General features: G+C 44.3%; 1 protein-coding gene, 1 long non-coding RNA gene and 1 pseudogene across 18 annotated transcripts; 2 read left to right on the forward strand and 1 right to left on the reverse strand.

Moving 5' to 3' along the window:
- Positions 1–1,754: 1,754 nt before the first annotated feature.
- Positions 1,755–5,811, reverse strand: LOC103650981 (uncharacterized). The gene is made up of 2 exons (XR_564502.4): positions 5,494–5,811; positions 1,755–2,981 (listed from the first exon to the last, which is right to left on the reverse strand). It is a non-coding gene; the product is annotated as an uncharacterized lncRNA (long non-coding RNA).
- A 681-nt stretch (positions 5,812–6,492) lies between these two features.
- On the forward strand, positions 6,493–7,142 carry LOC103650982 (uncharacterized; annotated as a pseudogene).
- A 4,819-nt stretch (positions 7,143–11,961) lies between these two features.
- LOC100382494 (F-box/LRR-repeat protein) lies at positions 11,962–24,626 on the forward strand. Of its 17 annotated transcripts, XR_004856972.1 has the most exons (7): positions 11,962–12,492; positions 12,901–14,358; positions 16,347–18,989; positions 19,072–19,221; positions 19,730–22,060; positions 22,377–22,717; positions 22,827–23,923. XR_004856972.1 is itself a non-coding variant. In NM_001175231.1 (2 exons), the coding sequence occupies exon 2, from the start codon at positions 13,043–13,045 to the stop codon at positions 14,300–14,302; it is 1,260 nt and encodes a 419-aa protein (NP_001168702.1). In that variant the 5' UTR covers positions 12,040–12,492; positions 12,901–13,042; the 3' UTR covers positions 14,303–14,436. The 17 variants fall into 17 exon arrangements, 1 of the variants encoding a protein (NP_001168702.1); XR_004856973.1 differs by lacking the exons at positions 16,347–18,989; positions 19,072–19,221 and having other exon boundaries at positions 21,832–22,060; positions 22,377–22,449; positions 22,605–22,717; positions 22,827–24,626; XR_002267882.2 differs by lacking the exon at positions 19,072–19,221 and having other exon boundaries at positions 22,827–24,553.
- The last annotated feature ends 299 nt before the right edge of the window (positions 24,627–24,925 follow it).

Raw genomic sequence — 24,925 nt, forward strand, 5'->3', positions numbered from 1 at the left:
CAACGCATTAAATGCGTGCCTGCGCGCGCAGAGGACAGAGCAGCGCTAGAAGGCGCACCGAACAGTCTACAGAACCTGTCCGGTGCACCACCGGACAGCCCAGAGGCCCCACGAGTCAGAGCTCCAACGGTCGAACCCCAACGGTCCGCTGACGTGGCTGGCGCACCGGACAGTGTCCGGTGGCGCACCGGACTGTCCGGTGCGCCATGCGACTGCAGCCTTCCATCGACCATTTTTGGTGGTTGGGGCTATAAATACCCCAACCACCCCACATTCAATGACATCCAAGTTTTTCCACTCTTATACACCTTACAAGAGCTAGCATTCAATACAAGACACATCAAAGAGATCAAATCCTCTCCCAACTCCACACAAAAGCTTTAGTGGTTAGAGAGAGTGATTTGTCGTGTTCATTTGAGCTCTTGCGCTTGGATCGCTTCTTTTCTTCCTTCATTCTTGTGATCAAACTCAATTGTAACCAAGGCAAGAGACACCAATTGTGTGGTGGTCCTTGCGGGAACTTTGTGTTCCGTTTGATTGAGAAGAGAAGCTCACTCGGTCTAAGTGACCGTTTGAGAGAGGGAAAGGGTTGAAAGAGACTCGGTCTTTGTGACCACCTCAACGGGGAGTAGGTTTGCAAGAACCGAACCTCGGTAAAACAAATCATCGTGTCTCACTCTTTATTCGCTCACGATTTGTTTTGCGCCCTCTCTCTCGGACTCGTTTCTACTAACGCTAACCCGGCTTGAAGTTGTGTTTAAGTTTGTAAATTTCAGATTCGCCCTATTCACCCCCCCTCTAGGCGACTTTCACGCACATGATGTGAAACGTCCTCGTGGACGTGCAATAGCCACCGCACGAGTCGGTGTCGGGGCTGGTGTCGGACGAATACGGGGAGGAGGCGTCTGCTACTACGCCCTATGCCGAGAATGGGGTGGCGCGGAGGTTGAGACATGAGGGAAGAGAGAAAAGAAGTAGAATGTGCAGATGTATAGATGACCAAATGGGCTGTGTCTGGCGAGTCGGCCCGAGGCACGACCCATTTAATAGTGTCTGGGTCAACCCAGCACGAGCGTCGTGCGGTGCTAGGGTCGTAGCCTCGGCCCGTAGTGCTGGCTCAGTCCGACACGATTATTTTTTATTTTACAAAAAAATATATATACATATGTACATTTTATATTCAATACTACAAACACTCGAGCATGATGTTCTACTGGTTAGACAACTTCACCCTGTGTCTTCCAGTCTTCTTCCATTAGGGTGTGGTTTCAAACCCCACATGCTGCACTGATTTTTAATATTTTACGTTGAAGTAGATATTGAGATATTTTAGGCCAGCTCGGCTCGTTATGGCTCGTTGCTGTAACGAGCTCGGCTCGTTAGGAAGCTCGAGCCACCTCGTTAGGCTCGCGAGCCACACAATCAAATACAAATATATATATATATATATATATATAACGAAAAATCATATTTTAAGTGTTTAACACCATAAACCCAAAACCTTTATAATAACATTATCATATCATCGTTCTAGCGCTTCTAATCGTTAACTAGGTTAGTGCCCGTGCGTTGCAACGGGAACATATAATATCATGATAACTTATATATATAAATGTGTTATATTGTTATGAGAAAAGATTTTGTAATCAAGTGGTGATCCTGGCTATACATATAAATTTTGTTATTTTAATCTACCTGTTTCACCACTACATTGCAACCATCAATATCATGCAGACCTATATATAAAACGCGAGTGCACAACAATTACATGAAAACAAACAATATATCGACAATTGTAGAGATATTGACTGTCTCATACCAAGATGTTATGGCCTCGATCTTGGCTCCCTAATAGTATTTCAGTAGGAGAATAGGCGATGGTATGAAGATCGTGTAACTTTGTAAATGAAACTTAAAGAATTGTTGGCTTACATTGATGTCAGATAAAATAAAATGTTATCTGTCACGATAACTGGTTCAATCGGGAATTTAACATCTACTCGAGCGACAATATTGTATTTCTGCAGTAGCCCATAAAAATCCTCATCATGGTAGTCGTCGAACAACCTGAAGCTATATTAAACATACTTTCCGCTGTAGCCCATAAAAATCCTCATGAAAATATATGTTGCCAGAAGCTCAAAAAAGTTATTACTTTGTAAAGCCTTTTATTCTCATCAATTCTCATGTCGTCATCGAGTTTCTGATCAATTATCATGTCGTTTACTTTCTAAAGCCATTTAATCTCATCAGTCATCATGTCGTCATCGAGGTTCTGATTTCAAGTGAGCTTATGCGGACAGTCTCCCTAGGTTGTTATATGTTTCATGTTTGTTGACGCGAGAGGTACTATGGGACTGCTACAGATAACTGTCGATGCTTCTTAAGAAATGCAAGTGAGTGGTTGTCTCACAGAGCAACCGATGTAACTGGAAAAGAACATGAAGAGAAACACTAAAGGGTGTTTGCCTTTGTGTTGAATGGTATATTCGGAAAAGAACATGAACAGAAGCAGATGACAAAGAGAATTGTGAACGGATCCAAGTGCACCGAACTCAAAGTATACTACCAGCTAAGCCTCCCCACTATCATTTTATCTAAAAATTAGCATCAACCGAAATATACCAGAAGAATGCATATAAACTTTATACCCCAATAAAAAACCCCAATACACACAAGCTCGACATTGTATTACTTAACATATGTTATATAAAATAAAAGTTATATTAGAGGAAGCATAAGAACAACAAGAGACTACTTTCATTCAGAAAATGAACCAAGACCAAGTTACTTTTTGTAATAATGTATTATCTTTTTTTCTTCCATACTATTCATGTGCTTATACTTATCAACCATTACTAAGCAAAGAAGGGAGTAGGAGATGTGTAGAAACAATCATGCTAACCTTTGATAGTAGAATACAACACCTCTAAAATGCTTAAGTGGATCCAAGAATGGGAGAGCCTCTAATTGTCGACAAGCTAGAAAATTATTCAAAAAAATAAAAGTTATATTAGGGGAAGCATAAGAACAGCAAGAGGCTACTTTCATGTCAGAAATGAACCAAGACCAAGTTGTTTTTTGTAATAATGTAACATAGCAAAAGAGTAGCCTAAAACAAAAATTTATCCATGAATTGAACTAAGTGTTGATGGTGATTGGTGCAGCCAACTCAGGAGAAGGACCGGGCGTGGTAACGGGTTACCCCCGGTCCCAACCAAAACTGGCCGCTAGATGCTGAGCAAGAGTGTACCTAGTTGAATGCACATTATATTTAGAGGTGTAATCTCTATTTTGTAAATCACATTGGCTCTACCCTATGTCAAATATTTATATTTGTAACCATCTATTTAAAAAGAAACACACAAAAACAAAAAAATGAACTAAATAAATCATAATTAAGGTGGCCCAAGAGAGAGGACAGACGCATTTCTATTGCTTGTCCTATGCTTCCCACGTGCGGACAGAGAGCAAAAAGAGCTAGAGACATAAATAAAGGCTCTATCAGAATTTATACTCGAGACTCTAGCTCTGCTACAACTATGTTCGGTGGTTTTTATTCCGGCCGCTCGCATGGAAATAATTTTATGTCAAGAACACAATACGTATATATCACAGTATACTGTATTAGTTGGTAGTCAGGGCTGAACTTTCCTAATAACTGAATTGAATTGGACACTGAACACAAACAAAGAAGCTAAAAGAGCGCAGGACGACAGACGACAGTTACCACCTCATCATTGCAAAGAGCCGAGCGAGGAGGGATGCATCAACTGTGTCTACAACTATACGTACTGAAAATTCAGAAGTAGCATTTGTTTATTACTTCATTGTGGTCGTAAAAGTGTGACTAACTTTCTGGTTACCGTTTTCTGAGTTTCATTTATAACTGATGGGTTTATATAGTTTCTCATACTCTTTCTAGTAGTGAATGTTTGGATATTTTTTCATCTTGCAGGAAAATACCTAGGGATTTGACCGAGGCATCACTATCTGGCGCTGGGCTGGATTATCCATTGTAGCAGCATTAGCAATGTTTTTTGGAATAGTATGTTTTTTGCCCCCCCCCCCCCCCCCCCCCCTCAGTTTCGTCTGTAATCAGTTGCAGTTGTTGCTGGCACTTCTTTTTCTGTCAAAGACTTTTAGCACCAAAAAATTAAAAGCCAGCATGATAGGTCTTCTTTCATGCTCCAATTGGTGGTTTTAAACAAGTGTATGGAAATGAATCAATTAAAACATTGACGCTACAGAAACAATAGGAGTGAGGAATGAAACATTGTTACTGAAGTCAACTATATATGCTACAGAAAACCAAATGATAATGCACTTATATCTGCAATTCTACATAAGCAAAAGGAGTGAAGTAGTCCCAAATATGGCCTTAGTTACATTCTAACATTCTGTATCCAAAATATTCCACTTGGACACACTAAACATTTCAGTTACATTTTGTATCCTAAATATTTGTTGCTCTGGATCCAATACATCGTGGGTTGACATTGTTTAAATATTGCAATGTGCTTTACATGCTAGCAGTTTGAAGTTGACTTGATTTCTCATTCAAGATCTGCGGGCTTTATCTTATTCAATGGTGGACTTTGAGTTTTGAATGAACACAATGATGATTTTATATTGCAGGAGTTGAGCAGTTACTTAGCAGTCAATACTACCACATCTGTGATCGTTGATAGGAGTTCAGATGGGGAGTTTTTACGGATAGATTTCAATATGAGGTAAGCCCTATGGCATCCCTCAAGTGTTGTTTAGTTTGGTGTTAAATATAGCAATATGTTATCTACTTATGTGCCCGTATGGCCATATGGTTGGATGAATTACATTGCTACCCATTAAACTTCCCCATCGACTTGATCCCCATCGACCTCAGCTGCAGGATCGCCTCGGCCGCCCTGGTCCTGCAGGTGTCGGACAGCGAGAACTTCCCCACCAGATCGCCGTTGCAGATGTGAAGGGTATCGACCACCCTGACCGACATCCCCGACAGCCGCGGCGGGTGATGTCGGCGGCGACGAGGAAGAGGCTTGCCCTCGGAGAAAACTGTTGCCGGTCGCTGGCTCGATGCCTCTTGTGTCCGGCAGAACCACTCCCTTGCCTTCTCTCTCTCTCCCCCGCTGCCCCCTCAGCGGCTTTGCTCTCCCGTGTTATGTGTGGAGGAGCCTGGAGCCCTGCGCCACGGAACGGAAGCTTCTGCCGGATCTCTCTCTGCTAGGCCGCGGATTACTAACGCCCGCTGGATTTGAACTTGTTTCTAAGCTTTCTCTTGCTTCGGCTCTCGATTCCGGGGAGCGGTTCTGCTGGACCGGGACCTCTACCACTCCACCTGAGTTTGGGGCCTTTCCGCCTTTGTATGCTCCGTGACGACAACATTATTCTACCACGACGCTTCAGGGGCTGGAGCTGTCGCCCCCTATCGCGGGGGTGCCGATGGAAGGGGAGAATTGGCGACATTAGCGGATCCAGAAGGTGGAGGTGTACCTGCGTCGGATGAACCTGCTGCAGGACCAGGCCAGGGCGGCGCTGGAGGAACTCAGGTCCGCGCCGCACGCTGGGGGCATGAACACTTGATTGTCTTGGGTTCAGCATCTCCTCCAGCGTCGCGTCTTCATGCAGATAGCGCATCGTCCATATAGTTCCGAGGCCAAGGGATCACGGCCCGGGTTGTTACGCTCGACGGAGATCAGCATGAACCATATTCTGTTGCGATTCGCGGGGGATAGATACGAAGAAGAAGACCCCTCTGGTCGTTCGCGTGACCCCATTGGTCAGCCAGGGATTCGTGAGCCGCACGCGTTGGCATTTCTTTATGCAGTTGACGGATCGGACGGAGGGGCGCACGGGCGATAGCGTGGGGACGAACGGTCCAGATTGATCAAAGGCAGAACGCAAGGGAGGCAGGCTACTCTTGCAGCCTTAATATAGTAGTATAGATATTAAATTAAATAACCAAATATTTATTAACCTACGGATTTATAAACCCTTATTATAATAAGATAGCAACAAGTATCATTATAAAACAATTCATCATCCATTCCACAAACATGTAACATTATTGCACAACACTAACATCATATGTGCTAGAAACAAAGTTCACAAAAACATAACCAATAATCTCTACTACTCCTTAAGCTCTTAGTGTAGGCGTCCACAACACCAACGGTGCACGGTTCTGCCATCTATCCCAGCTTGAAAGGTTCCGAGATCCCCGCCTCTCTACGCTGACCCGCCCCTTGCGCCGCGTCTCTCTCGCTGCGTCCTTCCGTAGTCTCCTCCCGCAATCAACGCGTCCTCGCCTTACCATGCCGATCTAGCCCCGGCTCTCCATGGAAGGTGTGACCTCTGCACCCAACTCTCCAGGGAAGGCGCGGTCTACTCTCCATGGCCTCCCGCAATCAACGGTCTCTCGCCCCACCGCGACGACCCTGCCCTGGATCCCCATGGAAGGTCGTGGAAGGTGCGACCGAGCCCCAACTCAACATGGAAGGCACGATCCACTCTCCTCGCCCCATCATCGGCGTCCACTATCCATCGAAGAGTCCTGCCTTCCCCACAGATGGCCGGCGAACCCATCGCCACCGTGCCATCGGGGCCTGAATCCGTGGCCGAGGCCGACCGCCTCCTGGCGCTGGCCGAGTCGGAGCTCTCCACGGGCAGGCATGCCCTTCGCGCGCAGGTACGCCCTCCGCGCCGCTCGCCTGTACCCGACCTCCCCACGTGCCCCAGTGGTGGCCACCGCCGCCAACGTGCTCCTCGCCGACGCCTCCTCCCACCACGCCGCGCTGCTGCTGCCCGAGCCCGACGACCCCGACGCCTCGCCGCTCTCCGTCTCCGAGCTCTGCCGCCACTTCAAGTCGCTCATCAAGTCCCTCCGCGTCGGCCTCGACGCCACCACCGCAGCCGCCTACCCCTCCGTTGCTGCCGCCGCCGAGGAGGCACTCGACCGCGCCACCAAGGCCTACGAGGCGCTCACCGCCCCTGCCCCTGGGACCTTCTGGACCGCCTGCGCCGGGTGCCGCCTCCTCCACGAGTTCGAGCGCAAGTATGTGGGATACTGAGTGCGATTAAGGTTCATCAAGTGAAATTTAGATACTGAGTGCGATTTCGGTTTCAGCTCTGGAAATTGTTGATCAATTAATTGTGGGGGGGAAGCGTCTCTACTTCCTTCTCGGTTGGTCAAGGCGGACAAGCGGTCGTCGGTCTGGTATCCCCTTCCTGTGTCCTCTCTCCTCTGTGTAGATGGCGAATTTGTGGAGTCCGAATAATCTGAATGTTCTCGCATTCTTTACATAATCCCTTGCTAATTTATGGCAAGTTTTATTTGTTCCATTTGTTTTATGGTATGATGATCTGGATCTGATGAGCCCATTCAAATTCTTTTGTCGAGCCGCCGTCCCTCTTTTTCTACTGTTTGTTTGTGCATCGGAATTGCTGGATCTATACCAAAATCTAAAAAGTGTAGGCTATACAGAGAATTAAGAAGTTGTCTTGACCTCACTGGACCTAGAGACTACTCATCACCAGAGGAAATGGTATTATGCTCTGATAATATATTCTTAAGGATTAACCATGTTATTTTCTTTTTTCTAATTGTGCTATTACATTTAGGTACAAAGACTAACATCAGCTTCTACTGTACTAAGGAGGGTGTTGGATAACCCAGCACTCCAGGACTGTCAAGAGAATAATGGATTTGGAGACATGATGGATGAAGATGTTATAAGCAATATTTCGGTTCGCTTGAAGTTAAGCCTTACTGTTTAGGACTTCACTCTCCCAGTGACACCTACTTTACCTGTTGTTTTTGGTCTATCCTGGCAAAATTCCTTTTTACTGTGTTTCATTTCCATTTCTGTGATGTGCTCAACTTTACGTTTGGATAAAAGTTAGTAAGGTAAAGTAAACACATTCACAAATTCAAGTACTGAGAAGAAAAAAATGTACGTTTCAAAGTAGTTGTCCAAGTTATGCCAACTTGCTTTTATGTAACGACAGCAAGAAAACTGATCTAAGACCTGCATTGTGGTGAATTTTGCAGCTGTCCGGCCGCATGTACCGCGTCACCTTCACCAACCGGCTCAACGGGGCCGCAGGCGCGGTGCCGTGAAGCAGATACGGACCGCCGGGAAACTGTACCTCCACAAGTAAAATATTTATTTAGCCCTCTGTCTTTGTTTTTTCCATATTCTAAGTTTATACCTGATAACACATTTGCACATACTTGATGCATTTGTCTATGGTATTTTCTTTTTATAAAGTGAATCATCTTGACAATGAAATAGTGCATTTATCAGTTTTGTAATGGGACATCACTCCTCAAGTATCCAGAAGGTAAACTAGATGTAGTTCTCATACATCAATTGGGCAAGTTTGAGAGATAGTTGTCCCAATTTGTCCATAAATTTATTTACCTGTACCTCCACAAGTAAAATATGTATTTAGCCCTCTGTCTTTGTTTTTTTCCATATTCTAAGTTTATACCCGATGTATAAATCTACAGATACTTTCTTACCTTTGTTTAGTTACGATAACCTTTATTCATCAATTATTTTGTATACTTTTCTAACCTATGTAAATTTAGAGGTTAATTTGGATTGTTTAATATTTAAATGTTGTGGGTGGATTAAGGGGTTATTTAGTGTTTTAAGTACAAATAGAGGAGGACAATTCATGCACATACTTTAGCTTTTTATTGCAATGATAGATAATTTATATGAAGTTTAGGACTTATTTTGGATATAATATGTCAGAATGACAGAGGTGAATCTCTAGATATAGGTTCAGGAGGGGGTTAATTGAAGCCATTTTTGTAATGAATATGGTGGGTATCTTTTTTAACCAAACAAAATGGATTTGATGGCTATGGTCTTCTATGAGGATTACTGGATTAGAGTGTACAACTACGTTGATTGCTACCAAAATAGTATCTAATCTAATTAGTAAAATGACGTATCTCTTTTCTGACACGTTTGCGACACTGAGGCCGACTCAAATATCTCATTAAACAACATGTGCATGTCTACGTTTATGTGTAATGCTCATGTCGGCTGCACATAGGCGTTTCTTAGCTTGATCTGATGGTGATCAATTGAAAATTGTTGTTGTAGATTTTCCTGGAGATCGAATTGTCCTTTTGTGATCCTAGGTTTGGATACAGTGTTGCGATTTTTTGCTCTCCCACCGTAAGAACACAAGATGTGGATAGAAAATTGTTGATAGTCTTGGTGTTGGTTGGACTTACTTTTAGTGTCCCTATAGTGAATTACTTTCGTGTCTTCATAGTCAATTCAAAGCTCCTTACAGACACCTCATGTTTCACAGTGTACCACATTTGCAGGTACATAATGCGCTCGACCACATTAATGTTGTTGTTAAGAGTCAAACGGTGGTTTGTGTTCACAACTGAAACCATTGGATTTTGTTTTTGACATCCTGAAGGAGGAATTAACCGAGAGCTTGCTGCCGCAAAAAAGGTTGCTTTGCTACTTCTATGAATCTTCAGACTTAAGTTCATACAAGTTCAAAAATAAGGACTTAAGTTCATACCACATCTTTTTCTGGACGTGCACTGGCAATTCTGGCAGATTTCTCACATCTGAGATCGAGAGAAGAAAGCATTTTCAAGGTTGTTCCAACCCTCAGGAGAAGGGTGACAAAATACATTTCTATAATCACATTTTGTTATTTTCCTTATAAAAGTGTTAGTATGGTTTTTTTGATATGCCACGAGTCGTTATTAATATTGTTGACCAGACGTATTGATGTTTTTTTCTCTTGTAGGAGAATAGCTGATCTGTTGATGTGCTTGGCCTTAAGACTGCTTTTGCAACCTTCATGGGTAAGGCAAGTAAACCTTCCTCCTTTGCCTCTCTGATGCTATGTGTTATGTAATAATGGCATAACCCCATCGGTCGCTTAGTAAGCTATCTTGTCTGTTATTAACTTACATTAAAATTCTACCACAGATTCCCATCAACAAGAAAAACAAGAAAGATAGCTACTAGGAGAAGCTTTAATACGCTCGATACCTGACATGATGAGTTCCTCAATCAAGTAAGCCACATCTCCCACGAGCATGTATCTTTCTGGATGTCTGGTTACAATAGCAGCTACTCATGTGGTTGAGAATAAAATACAAAAGATAAAGATAAATATTCAGATGATCGTCAGTATAGTCTCATCCACGACAAGTTCATTATGATTTACATAGACTTCATTTTTACACCCAAAATCAAAAGAAAATAAAAGAAAACCGGCATAACCTTGTCTACGTTTCGGTTTCGTTGTTAAGTGCAGTGCATGCATGTTGCATGATCTGAGTACTCTAACGCTAACCGAAGGATTCACCATCTTGTCCCCCTTTCAGGTTGGCCCATCGGATCCTCAGCGCTTTTCGTTCATTTTGGTCGGGAACAAGATTGATTCAGATGGCGGGAGCAAACAGATGGTCAATTTTCCTGAATGCGCAAGCTTTCTCATATATATAGATTCGAAATACCCTGCAGTCTCTTTGCCTTTCCCGTAGGTTCTGGAGAAGAAAGCGAGGGAATGGTGCGCCTCCAAGGGCGATATTCCATACTTCGAGACCTCTGCGAAGGAGGACCACAACGTCGACACTGCTTTCCTATGCATCGCTAGGCTCGCCTTGGAGCATGAGCATGACCAAGACATGTAAGTAAAAGCATCTTCTGTTTCTTGTTCGGGTACAAAGTTCAGTCCATGTCATTTTTTTGGATTATGGTCTTGTTGAAGTTCTACCAAAACGCATTTACTGGTTTTTTATTGGGAAAAAATAGCAAAGAAGAACCTTTTTTATAACAAAAAGGGAGCAAAAAAGATGCTAGGAGGGTTCAGGTCATCCTGTGTCCGTGCAGGTTGCCAAATCCTGGCGACTCCCAGATTGATTTGCAGTTCTAATCATAGATACGCGTTTGATATTTGTCCGTTTTGTGTGCCCCCAGTTACTTCAAGACAGTTGCGGAACAAGTCCCGGACACTGAACAGACAAGCAGATGTGCTTGCTAGGAGCCAACCATTTCCTGGAAGGCTGTAACTACGTGAATGTTACTGAAGGACTGGCCCCCGATATGTTCCCTCGCAGTTTTTCTTTTGAGCTCCAGTAACTTTATTACTGTTCTGTGTTGCTCTCACTGGATTTTAGCACTTCTGTAAGTTGTCATCTTTTAAAGTTAAGAATTTTTACATAAGTCTTACACATCAAACAAATCCACCATATACATTAAGATGCAATGCTTATCGACCACTCAAGTAATATGCTCTTGTAACCTAAATTAATCAAAATTGTGCAATGATTAGCAACCGACTTGTACTAAGGTAGAAAAATAACAAGTAGAAATTTATAATACATAATATCATGTATTGCATCTGAGTACAAGCACGTGTAGGTCCACCAAATAGGTTTGATACAAGGAAACAAAATGAAGAACTTTAAAAGACGATAACAAAAAGATAAAATGAAAATTAGATTCTTTAATTTTAATATATCTTATCATAACATGTTCATTCTGTAGCAACGCACGAGCATTCACCTAGTCAAATATTAAATATGCAATGTAGGTATGTAGCCATGCAATAATGTAAATATTAAGCACATGACACATCTAAATATGTCCATATCACAGATCACAACTACGAGAAAACAAGACTATTAGAGATGAGACGACACCAACGACTAGATAAATTTGTATTGTGGCTTAGCTCGTTTGGCTCGCAAGCTAACCCGAGCTGGCTCATTAGAAAATCGAGCTAGAATACTAGCTTGACTCGCTACAAAATTAAAACGAGCCAAGTCGAACCGAGCTACTAACAAGCCGAGTCAAGCGAGTTATCGAGCCATGAGTATTTCGTCTTGCCCTAAGGAGAGAGAGAAAAAACGCTGACGTCCAGCAAAAATACATTTTTAAAACGCCATAGTCACGGATTCGGTTGAACTCCGAACCATGAAAGTGCAAGCCCAATCCGCTCCTCCCACGGCCCACGTCTCGTCAGTTTTTTCCTTTTTCCCGTGGCCCGTGGGTGTGCGTCCTAGGTGTGCGGCGGGCGGTGCGCCGTGCGCCTCCTCTCCTCGCCGCGACGCTGCCGTGTTCGCGATTCAGCGCCGTGCTCGACGCCCCTCCTCTCCTCAGAAGTCAGCGCCGCATCTCCGGTTGCAGAGACTTGCGCTGCCACATCTCCGCTTTTCGTCCTTCAGTTGCTCGACGCCCCTCCTCCCCTCAGAAGTCAGCGCAGCGTCTCCACTCTCCACGCCGGCGCGTCGGCGACGCGGGTCCTTCGAATAAGACGGTTTGTTCTCGCATCGGGCGTCAGCCGGATTCGAGGGACATAGATGATGGAAGTCGATCTTGGGTGCCACCACGTCGAAGCGGCTTGTGCTGTGTAGATCCGGCGAAAGCGCGCAGGCAAAGCCCGGGTCTGCGTCGTCATTGGCCTCATGATCTTCGTATTGCCATCGCGCTAAAGGTTGGCTGATTGGCTCCTTCTTTCTCGGCCCCACCTCTCTCTCATTTATCGTGTTTGAAATTGCACGTCATCTTCGAATTGAAGAATTATATGTTTAATTATCTAGATTCCATCTTCCTGTGATCCCTTTTTGCGTCCCAACCGAAGAACTGCGTAATATGGTTTTCAGTGCTACGTCTAAGCGACCTGATCTTAATCTAGATTTGGTCGAGAGGTATTTTTATTGGGAAATCGCTAAACGATGGCCAACTATGCTTTTGCTTGTGTCAGTTATTTCAAATTTGCTGATCACAGTGCTAGGACATTTACCTAGGCCTGAACTTTGACATAGTCTTTAGAGACTACAGATTGATATTACTAAATAGGAGTAATTGGCAGTACATGCTAATTATCAGTGCCGTTCTGCAGGGAACGAAGGCGACGAGGTCTTAAACTTTGATTGATATATGCGGATATGAAAATGCATGCAACTACATGCTAGAAGTCTGTCTTGGTTGTGTTGGAGAAAAATTCTTTGTTACGTTTTTGTTGATAGCGTTGAGTGCCAAAAATGGAGCTTCTCCCTGTTGAAGTCGTTGGCAACATTCTTTCCCATCTTGGTGTTGCGCGTGATGTTATGATTGCCTCTGCGGTATGCCGCAAGTGGCGAGATGCATGCAGGAGGCATCTCCGTTTGCTGTCCTTCAACTCCAATGACTTTCCACGGGACATGACTACACGTCAGTTGGAGATTGTCATCACACAGACTATATTTCAGACTATGGGGCTGCAACGCCTTTCGATTCACATTGATAACACCCATGAGTTCTCTGCAGCACCAGTGATTGCATGGCTCATGTATACCAGGGAGACCCTCCGAAGCCTGTCTTACAATGTCAGGACAATACCCAATGTAAGCATTCTTGAAAAGTGTGGTAGGCAAAAGCTCGAAGTGCTAGATTTGGAATTGGACCATAACACCATCACAGGTGTCGAACCAAGCTATCAGAGGTTCACTTGTCTGAAATCCCTTTCCCTGAGGCATGTCAGCATTTTGGCCTTGGATTTGAGCCTTTTAGTTGCTGCTTGCCCAAGAATAGAGTCATTAGCACTTGATGTCCTTGAGGTTGTCACTTCAGAATTACAGTCTACGATGGAGCTCACAAGCCATACATTGAAAAGTCTATTTGCAAAATCGGTAGGTGTAGATAAGATCATACTTGATGCAGATAATTTGGAAGTTCTGCACCTGAATGCTTTAAATCTCGATCTGTTTGAGCTTAACGGGAAAGGAACACTAAAACATTTTAAGATTGATGATGTCAGTGTTACTCATTTGGATATTGGGGACAATACTGATCATTTGGAGGCAGTAGACGTGAGCAACTTCACAATAGTCTGGCCAAAATTCTATAGCATGATATCCAGGGCATCTAATTTGCGTATGCTACGATTTTGGGGTGTTGTGTTTGATGACGAGGATGAGATCGTGGATTCAGAAACTATAGCTGTTTCATTTCCTCTTCTTAGGCATCTTTCATTGAGTTATGAATTACGAGATGGGTTACTTCACTACAGCCTTCAGGGATCATCATTACTGGAGAATGTCTCAGTTCTGGAACTTGGTTGGACAGTAATAAGTGAGCACTTTGGACCCTGGGTGTTTGGTATGATTGGAAGGTGTCCAAATCTCAAGAAACTTGTTATTCATGGTGTTCTTTCTGAGACAAAAACGCGAGAGGATCGCCAGATGTTAGCAAGCTTTACCTCATTCATAGTCTGTGTCATGAGGAAGTATGTGCATGTTGATGTACAATTTGAGTATGAGTGACAGCTACTAGGTTGGGTGGGCATCTTGTCATTGTTCAGATGAAGCTGTGCCATCAGGTAACCTCTTGCTTATTGTGGCTTCAAAATATTTTATTCAGCATGGTCTTATTACAGATTCTCAGTTCTCTTTGTGTTACTAGCTTTTTATAAATGGTTTCTTTTGGGTCTAATGTATGTCCTGTAAGAGTGTTACTTTGTATGCAAAACCCTTGGCACCATAGTTATTAAGGCGGTAAGGCGACATAATGCGATCGCCCCCTTATGACCTTTTAGGCGGTAAAGTGTAAGGCGAGGCGATGCCTTAGTTATAATCAATAATTGAAAGGTAATAAGCAAGCGGCCTAGTAGGCCCATTTCGGTATAGTAGGCCCAGTTTAGCCTAGTAGGCCCATTTCAGTCTAGTAGGCCCAGTTTAGCCTATTAGAAGAGAAAAACATAAGAAAAAAAACCCAACCCAACCCAACAATTTTAGGGTATGACCTCACCTCCCACACACGGCAGATTCTCCCTCCCCTCCTTCATCACAGCCGCCAGCTCTCCTTCATCACAGCCGCCAGCTTCTCCCTCCTCTCTCCTTCTCCGCCAGCAGCTTGTCCCTCCCCGCCAGCAGCTTCTCCCTCCCTGCATCTCTCCCTCACCGCAGCAGCCATGTGCCGCGCCCTGCACCGCGACCCACGCGCTGCCTCTGCCGCTGTCACCCGTGCACCACCGCCGCGACCTGCGCGCCGCCGCCAACGTCGTCTCTTCCCTTAAGACATCCCTACATCACTCCAAGGCGTCCTCATAGCGCCGCCTTAGAACTCTCCAAGGCGCCAGGGTGACGCCCTACTCTCCAAAGCGGATGCCTTAGGCTCCAAGATAAGGTGACCAGGACACCTTACGGTAGTACGCCTTAGCGCTTAGGCGTCGCCTAAGCGACACCTTAGGGACGCCATAACAACTATGCTTGGCACCGAACATAACTTTTCCAAAACAATCTATTCAAGTCAGGTGTTTAGGATTTTGATGTAGTTAATATTGGAACAATAGTAGCCAACAAGGGATTAAGTAATTTTAGGGAAGACCTGGTGCAACGGTAGAGCCTACCGTCTGTAACCGGAAGGTCCCGGGTTCGAGCCCCAGCCTCTGCATGTTATGCTGGTAAGGCTTGACGCTTAAAGATACCCTTCCAGACCCCGCACATTGCGGGAAGCCTGCGGCACTTGGACGCCCTTTTTTTAGGGAAGGATCTCAATAATGTAATTGGCTGTTTTTTTGTTCATGATTTGCTTATAAAGAGCCAGCTTGGCTGTACCACTTATATTAGAATAGGCGACTGGTTGGGGTGAAGCTCCATCTGCTTTGTGCTTAGGGAGAACAAGAGTTGGGAGAAGTAGATTGATTGATCTATTACTTGTATTTTCCATATTGCATCAAGGACTTTATATATAAGTCAGATTACAATCGCCCTTTGCGCAAGTTATCAAACTCACTATATTTAACTAAATCTATGGAAAATATTTGCTAATAAAATATCTGAACTAAATCTAGCTATTCCTTATTTAGTCGCCTATATGTGTGCCTCCACATAACATCACTACCACCCTCGACCAACAACTCATCCTTGAGCTGGAGAAGGGGGTATTGCTGAGGAAGATGGCTGGTGTTTGCACTGAACAAGGATTTGGCGAACACCACAACGGAATTGGATCCAGAGCGGTTTTTTGGGTAATGGATTGGTGACGTCGTTGTGGGTATGCAACAAGGGTGGATGGGACGTTGATGGAGCACCCATGAACTTCTTCAGGAGGCCAACATGGAACACATGGTGCAGGTGAGCCCTCTGCGCAGGGGTACGCAATGTCGTCCGGTACGGCTCATATTAACGCTATCGGTGCTTGCCTTTAGATGAGACACCCAATGATGGTGTGAATGTGAAGGCACACCCAATTACCCACTTGGGAGGATAAGGCATGATGGCCTCAATCATACATCTTCTTAGTCTTAGCTTGAGTTTGCTCCAATCGAAAGCGGACATCTTCTAAGCACTATGCGTGCTCTGCCAGGTTTGTGCCATGGTGGGGACATAAATGTTCGCTACCTTGTAGGAATGCAGAGGGGGTGTCACAACCATATACGAGCTTGGACAAGGTTTCCTTGAGTGTTGTATGGAAGGACGTGTTGTTGATGTACTTGACCTATGGCAACCAACATACTTATTGCCAAGGCCGATCACCTGTCATACATTGGAGGTACACCGTGATCTTGTTGATCATTTCTGTCTAGCTGCACAGTAGGGTTGGAAAGTTGGTCTCATGCATAGCTTAGAGCCCGACTCCTAGAATCGGGCTTGCCAAAATATAGAAGCGAACATGATCGGGGACGACGGAGGTCAGAATGTCGTGAAGGCGGAAGATCTCGACGAAGAATATCCGCTATCGATTCAACAGAGTAGGGGTGGCTCATGGATAAAGTGGGCATACTGCGATTAACCATCATCAAAATCATCGATTTCACCCATCTTCGACAGCCCTTCAATGAAGTCGAGGGCTCAAGGCTGGTATTGCTCTAGATGGTGGTGAGCACTGACATGGAATGGAGCAGGCTAGCTAGGGCTAAGGTCTCTGTCTTCTTGTGCTGACAAACACCATAGTTCCTGACATAGTCACCCTCGACGATGCAATGCTCCTGTGGAACATGGAAATTGTGGTGGAAGTTGTCTAGTCTTATGTACCCAGTGGTGGACATGGGCCTAAGGCCCTAGTCGTTGGCCCAATATCACCTTATACCCATAGTGTTAGGGCCATAAACATGAGCCTAGCAAAAAAACAAGTAGGACCTAGCGCATGCTTCGGCTTTTGTTTCTAGTTCCCTCGCGGTTGTCGTCCGTGCCTGTGGACGGAAGACTGAAGACCTAGGGGCATAGAATCACTGAGTCGCGCCTCCGCTAGTTTGTCATCTATCGTCACGCCATTCCGCTACCGCGTCGACAGGTAGCCGCCAAAGTCACCACGCTTGCCTCCGCCCCGGCTAGCCACCCACAACCCAGTGGTGGAGGACACGCCAAAATCAAGATGTCGCTAATGCAACAATGTCATAACAGTCAAGCATCAAGTTGTACCACAACACATTCAGTTTCACGCCATTGCGAGGCATATCGTTGAGCAGCCGGCATGCGTCGTCCACAAGCCCCGACTTGCATAACCCATTGACGACGACGGACACGACGAGTGGCAAGACGGAGTCTAGGCATGAGCCGAGCGCCCGCGTTAGGAGGCCCACGACGTCCACGAGGCGCTCGATGTGGCGGAGCGAGGACGTGAGTGAGCACAGGTCGAGGTCGACGAGGCAGGACACGATGGCATCGAGCGCCTCGGACGCGCGACATGCTGCCTTCGCGTTCGCGTCCGCTCGGATGAGCATGTTGTGGAACGCCGCCACGGCGTGCGGCGACGCGCCATGCGGGATCGAGGAGGCGGTGAGGTCCATGAACCACTGGGAGGCAGGCGTGAGCAGGACAGGAGCACGAACCTATTGGCAGCAAAGCGCCGTGCAGTAAGGAGCTACACGAAGGTGGGAACATGGACAGAGGTGGTCTTGGACGCTGGGCGCTTGGGAGGGATAATAATTTTGTTTTTCTTTTATTAATATCTTATTGGGCTGGGTAAAGGTATTGCCCAAGCAATACTGGGCCATATTAGGTCCTCTGCCCTTGCCACAACCCATGGGAAGACCGAAGGGGTCAGAGTTGCCGAGTCGGCGCCACCACCACTGCCCACCACGACGACCTGGAGGTCCTCGCGCAGTCGCGCTGGCCTCCAGAACTGACCACGCGCCCACCGCCCACCACGTTACGCTCGTGCCCAGGCCGCTAGGCGGCTGCTGCATCATGCATTCACACATGTGTGGTTGCGGCATGCCGACACCGCCCACTGGTGACTAACCACCTGACCCTACCAACCCATTGCCCACCGGCTGGCCTCCCTCCCTCAGTCATGGTAGGACGAAAAGTTCTAATTTCTCTTTCTCTTATTAATTTTTATTCAAATTCAATAGATTGATACTGAAACTGAAATAAAAAAATCAAATATGGATGATGGTTATACATCTCTTATATTAAAAGCTACGGGGATTCTTGGTCCCTCGGAGCAGCCACGTCGCTCAGAAAATGTTAGTCGTTCGATCTCAACACCCGATCTCTCTCAACGTCCGATGTTTGAATCAACGCGATGGTGCACAAGCCCAACGCTCGCTTCGCTCTTTCGTCCTCGCGAGGCTGCTGCCCACCACCAGCGTCTTCTCTCTCCCGTCCTCGTGAGGCCACCGCCCACCAACGCTACCGCTGCGTCCTACATCGTCTCGCCCTCGCCCACCTCGTCGTCCGGAGCTTCGCTCTCCCATCCTCGCGAGGCTGTCGCCCACCACCGCCGCCTTCTCTCTCTTGTCCTCGCGAGGCCGCTGCTCAATAAAGTTGTCGCCGCATCCTGCATCCCCCTCGCCCTCGCCCACCACCGCCGCCTTCTCTCTTCTGTCCTCGCGTGGCCGCTGCTCAATAAAGCTGTCGCCGCATCCTGCATCCCCCTCGCCACCTTGTCGTCCGGAGGACCTAGCATCCAGATCCGTCGCCCGAGCTGCTATACCCGCCGGTTGTCACCATCTATTTATTCATTGTTAGAAACTTGGGTTTAGTGCTCAGGAGATTTCCACATGTAAGATTTTCATCTACTTGAGAAGATATGGCAGAGACATACCTTTGTTATTTTGAACTGAAACATTGTCGAACACTGTTAGGTGTCCATCGATGTTGTTGGTGTTAGGTGTCCATCGATGTTGTTGGCCTGGTAGATGAGTGGGTTGCTCGTTGTTTTGAAGAACTTGATTATGTAAATGTAAATTATGGGGAAATGACACTTTGCTGACGTGATGAAAGATCTTCCATAGGTAATTACTCTGGTAGCCATAAATTTTCCCTGTGGAAGTGGGAAGTTGTGTAACAAGATGGTTTATAACATCTATACTCTATATTGTTACTGAATACAACATGTAGAAATTTATTGGAAAATTCACTTTTGTTAATTTAATAGAAAATCCCCCAGGTTGTTGTACCAAAGACTTACCATAGATACACATCTAGAAAAGTTCTTACCACACAAGAGAGAGAGAGAGAGAGCACATAGGACGATGTTGGACCATTGGTCAGTGTAGGAGTCATTTGCTATCTGAAATAGGTTAGTTTGGAAATCATTTCTTTACATCTTATAAATACTATCCACATCTTACATGATCGAACATATGCATGCACTCACTTGCTGAAGGTAAGGAATAATGCTCTTCAGTCTTCACCATCTTTTCCATAGTATTCCTGTCTTACATGATTGAAAATATGTGTGCACTCATGTCACCTTTTTTAGAGAAAGTATCTTCATGCTATATTTATTGTTATTTGCAGTTGCTTGATACTGGGTTCTTCCACATTGATCCACATCTAGGCAATATGATCAGAACACCTGACGGAGATTATGTTGCAGAACTGTATCAACTCCCTCTAATTTTATGTTATATTATATTTGGTAGGAATTTCTACTGGGTCTGAAACTTGTAACATACAGTTTTCTGAAGATCTACGAAAGATAGTGGATACTTATCAGATGAGTGCTTGCACTGCCTTTCAAGTCATCCGACTAATCGCGATTAGTCGGGCTGGTCGGTTTAGGGTGGCCGATTAGGGAAGCCGACCCGATCAGAACACCTGGTCGCCCTGGTGTTGATGAATTTCAGTTGGATGAAGATCTTTAGGTCACTGGTAGTGTGGTAGTAAGTGTTTCTTTGCTGTTTTGAACACCTGCATTACTTTAGGGTCATTGGGAGCTACTGTTTTAAGTTGGATGAACAAATGTCTTTTCTTAAATGAGTATTGCAGAATCAATGTTTTCAAGTCGGACGACTTGCTGGTCGTTCTGGCTGACCGACTAGGGCGATTAGTCGGACGACTTGGGTGATTAATCGTGATTGGTCCAAACCGACTTGGACGATTAATCGCGACTAATCACGATTAATCGGACGACTTGAAAACATTGCATAATTCATGTCATGTTTACCCTTTATATATAGTTATCTACTATGTTATATACTCTATACAAATATGGTCTTATATACCATATATACTCTATACATATGTCCTAGATGAACAAGACGACTAGTAGACGACCAGGGTCGACCAGAGGTCGATTAGTTGACCTAGTCGTCGACTAATCAAGATTAGTCGCCTAGTCGGACCCCTAGGTCGATCAGTTGGTCGCTCGACTAGAAAACATAGTGCATTGCAAAAGTTACTAATGCTTCCATCCTTTTGGAAGCTTTGATGTTGTCATTTTTTATTGAAAGTGGTGAAGTTGGAAGAATAAATATTGTTGAGGGTGTTGGGGTATGTTACTTTTATTTTATGTATGTTGTCAGTTAGCTGATCGAAGGGCGGGCCTGGTGCAGCGGTAGAGCCTACCGTCTGTAACCGGAAGGTCCCAGGTTCGAGCCCTAATGCATATTATATGGATAAGGCTTGGTGCTTAAAGATACCCTTGCACAGACCTCGCACAGTGCGGGAAGCCTGCGGCATTGAGTACACCTTTTTTTTGTCAGTTACCTGATCATTTGTTTCACCCTCCCCACCCAAGTACACAATGTTGTATTCATGTGAGTGGACAGGTTCTAATTTTAAGAGCAATTTCTCGATGGCCATTATTCAGATTGGTCCACTCAGATGCTGGCCAGGTGGATTGTGGGCCTGTTTGGTTCGCTACCTAACTTGCCACACTTTGCCTAACTTTTCTGCCTAAGGTTAGTTCTTCAATTCGAACAACTAACCTTAGGCAAAGTGTGGCGCAGTTAGCCACGAACCAAACAGGCCCTGTGTCTATCAAGGTCAATAGGTGATATTGACGTCGAGGAATTTATAGTTCCTGTCCCATATGTGAAGCAAGTAAATGTGCATAACATATATGAACTATTTATATAGGTGCAGTGGTGGAAAAGGTTTTTCATGCTAAAAGATTCCCCTTGTTATACAAATCTGCCATTTTTTTGCTTGTAGCATCTGCCCGTTTTTTCCCTGACAAACGTGTCATCAATTAATTTGTAAAAAAAATGATAGATTAAGCGGCGATCGGCATGCTCTGCCGTAGCACCGACTCGACACACGAGACAGCGTGTGAGCAGAAGACCGAGGTGAGATTTCGTACACACTCATCCCAAACGGTCTGAATCAGAAGGGGAATCGCTGGCGCGTAGGCTATGAATACTGTGAGACAAAAGAGATTTGATATTTTATTGCTAGCTGCAGATCAGAGAACCTGAAGTATATTGATTTCATAGGTGGTTCTTGCTGGATCATGTAAAGCTCCATCTCTTATAATAGCTTGAACTTATACATATTTGGTACTTGTTTTAAATTTATAATGCACAAATTATTGATATTCGTATAGATGAGATGATATGATATGATCCATGATGTTCTTCTGCTACTTCAGAGCTCTCTTTGTTCTCTGTGACTGACAGCAAGAGATGAACCAACGTGTTTTGTTGCATTGGGAGCAGAGGCTGGAGATAATCGTAGGAGTTGCCAAAGGTGTTGCTTATCTGCAAGGACTAAGAAAGGAAGTGATACACAGTGATCTAAAACCATCCGACATACTCTTGGATGAAAACTAGAGAGCTAAAATTGCAGATTTTGGCACCACAAAAGTGTTCGTGGATGGCCAGACGAATCCAACACTTGTACAATAGAGTATGGCTGAAACCTGACCTCCTCGTCTGCTGTTTCAATTCAAGTACAGTAGAATCACTTGGTAACATGCATATATAACATCAGTTAGCTATGATGTAAGCTTCCTAAGAATTTGTTTTTTTTCATAGTAGTATTTTTCCCCAAACTAAACTGCAAGATAAAGTTGTGGTAACAAAGTGTAGGATTTATCCTAGCCACCTACTCTATAGTGCACATTTTTTGCTTCTGTTCTGTTCTCCATGCGCGCCAATCCGTCCTCAACTTACTGAACTTTTTTTAGATTAATAGCTTACTAAACTGTTTATATTGGCAACAGGGGACACAGGGCTCTAGAGTACACTGTTTGAGATCCAGTGTTTCAAAGTCCAGCCAAAAATGTTGAAATTCAGGTTCAGTTCAGAACTAAGTTTCAGTTCTGTCTAAGCCATGATAGTGTTCAATTTAGTTATTAAATAATTGTTGTTCTTTGGTTACAAACAATTGTACTTTTTAATTGTTGAAACATTATACTTTTGGTTAATTCCAAAGTATTAAATAATTGTAGTTGTTTGATGAATTTGGACAATGATGATGATGATTTAGAATCTGATCCAGAGTTTGATGAATGATGATGAAGAGATGGTATACAATACAATCAGGGTAGGGGCAAAAGTTTAGGTAAGGCATTACATGTTCTTCTATAGCCCATTGGTCTTGCCATATGATCTGTGAAAGAATACTCATAGAAAATCTGTGAGTGCTACTTATATTTTGCTACCTTTGTTAGATTGTTCGAAAGCAAAAAAAAATAAAAAAATAAAAAGAAGACTGGACCAATACTAGAGGAGCTATGGGACATTTTATCACTCCAGGTTTTGTAAGTACCTCAGAATCTATGGAAAAATTGAGACTGTCTAATTACAAGAATTGAATATTTGAATTCCAGTTTGATTGATAGTTGAAGTATTGACGAATCTGCAATTGAAATCATTAGCCTTTAATTGATTTGGGATTTTAAGTATACTGTATAGATGCTACATTCTTTGTGTCACATATATGTTTGCTTTTTTTATCAATATATTATGACAAAAAAATGCTAGAGTCCAGATAAGGCATGCAACGTGCGCCCAATTTTCTAGTATTCTTCACAATGAAGAGGACCAAGATAACATGGAAGATGCGGATGCATGGACTCACTAGTCATTAGTTATTTATTTTCGTGTTTACCGTGCAATGTTCTTAACGTTTCAGTTTGATCATTTATCTTTATTTTAGTTAATTCTCGGTGCAATGTTAATGGGATAGTTTTTGCCAATAGTTGCAAACATAATGGGTAGTTTTCACTGCTAAGTACCCTAGTCATGAGCAAAGCCTGGGTCTGCTACTGTTTGTAACCCTTCATGGGCGTCGTTGTGCGCTGCAGCTAAGATCACCGGAGCAGCTAATGGCTTGTTCGCTGCGGCTTTAATCCGACTGCGGCTGCGGCTTCTACAGTATTTTCTCTCTAGGGATTGCAGCTGCAACAGTATTTTGCAGCTGCAACAGTGGTTTTTGTAGTGCAGCCGAACGCGCTCTAAGATCACCGGAAGGAGAGTGTAGTCGCTGGGCATGAACATGTGCTGGCCAAACATAACGAGTTCCGAGGTCCGACCCTAATGGCGTTGTGCAAGGCCCACAAAAATGCTGGGTCTGCTTTAGTTGCTGCTTGTATGCTGTGAGCCTGTGACTAAGGAAGTTGAACGATGGTGTTGAGACGGCAAAGCAGGTAGCAGCAGTGCCACATTGGCTCATTGTGCCTAGATAGTGTGTCTGCCAACATGTTCAAGCATCCTGGCTTATGTTCAATAACAGAGCCAAAGCCCAGGATCTTACATTGACTCTATCCATCTTTTGTGATGTCATGTTCCAGAAATTCTGATTTTGCAAATTTATGGTGGCTGAACTGCTCCCCCCTCCCCACCCCACCCCAATACTTCAAACATCTCTCACTGGTGGGTTAATGTAAGCTCAATGTAAATCCAAAGCAAGCACCTAGAACTAGAAGCCCATTGCAGTTTTGGGCTTCTGGCATTAGCTTTATTTGTATTCACATGTCTAGTAATACAGTTGATTCTTGTTAGCGTCTATCAGCACACCCTTCAGAGCAATAATACTATGGTTCATTGCCCTTGTATGCCACCCAATATTAGAAAGACGTATAACTTTCTGTTTCATTTTGTGCATTTGGCAAATTTGCAACTGATCCTACATCACGAGGACTGCTTTGTAAATGTCAGCTCGGGTGCATGTCGGATCTACATTGTTAAAGAAAGTTCGTGTTGACATTTTCAATGACTGCATGCCATATGCATCACTGTAGAGGCTCCTTTTCTCGAGCAAAATCATTCCCTTTCTAATATTTCAACTGGAATTAATTGCTTGTGTTGAGATTTATTGCCCCATACAACATGATATTAGAATCTTTTGATATATTCGTGAGACTAATTTTGAATGAAAATTCTTTCAAATACTTTAAAGTATTTTATTCGGAAAAGGTGTAAATTGACAGCTTCATGCTCGCAGTAAAGTGTATGATTGATTACCCTGGGAAATTCGGCATTCACCATTGCCACTTTTTACCTTGACATTCCACTCCAAAGGATTCCATGCTAAATTGATAATTACTCCACATGTCAGCATCAGTGCTTAATCCTAGTTATCCAAGAGAGTTTGTTATGAAATCTAGGATAAGTGTTTGTGCTGTTATCCCGTTTGAGTTTTCGTTTTACAGTTGTTTATAAAACAGAACATGTTCTATGGCGGGCCATGTCGAATTTATGGGTCCGCTCTGGCCTGCCAATAGGTGCTCCTTACTATTGATGCAGGTTCACTTGCTATTCACGAATT

Source organism: Zea mays, chromosome 3 (assembly GCF_902167145.1).
Source record: "Zea mays cultivar B73 chromosome 3, Zm-B73-REFERENCE-NAM-5.0, whole genome shotgun sequence".
NCBI classification, from domain to species: domain Eukaryota; kingdom Viridiplantae; phylum Streptophyta; class Magnoliopsida; order Poales; family Poaceae; genus Zea; species Zea mays.

Excerpts from the sequence above, each read along its gene's own strand:
- LOC100382494 (NM_001175231.1), top strand. The coding sequence starts at position 13,043 with ATGGAGCTTCTCCCTGTTGAAGTCGTTGGCAACATTCTTTCCCATCTT.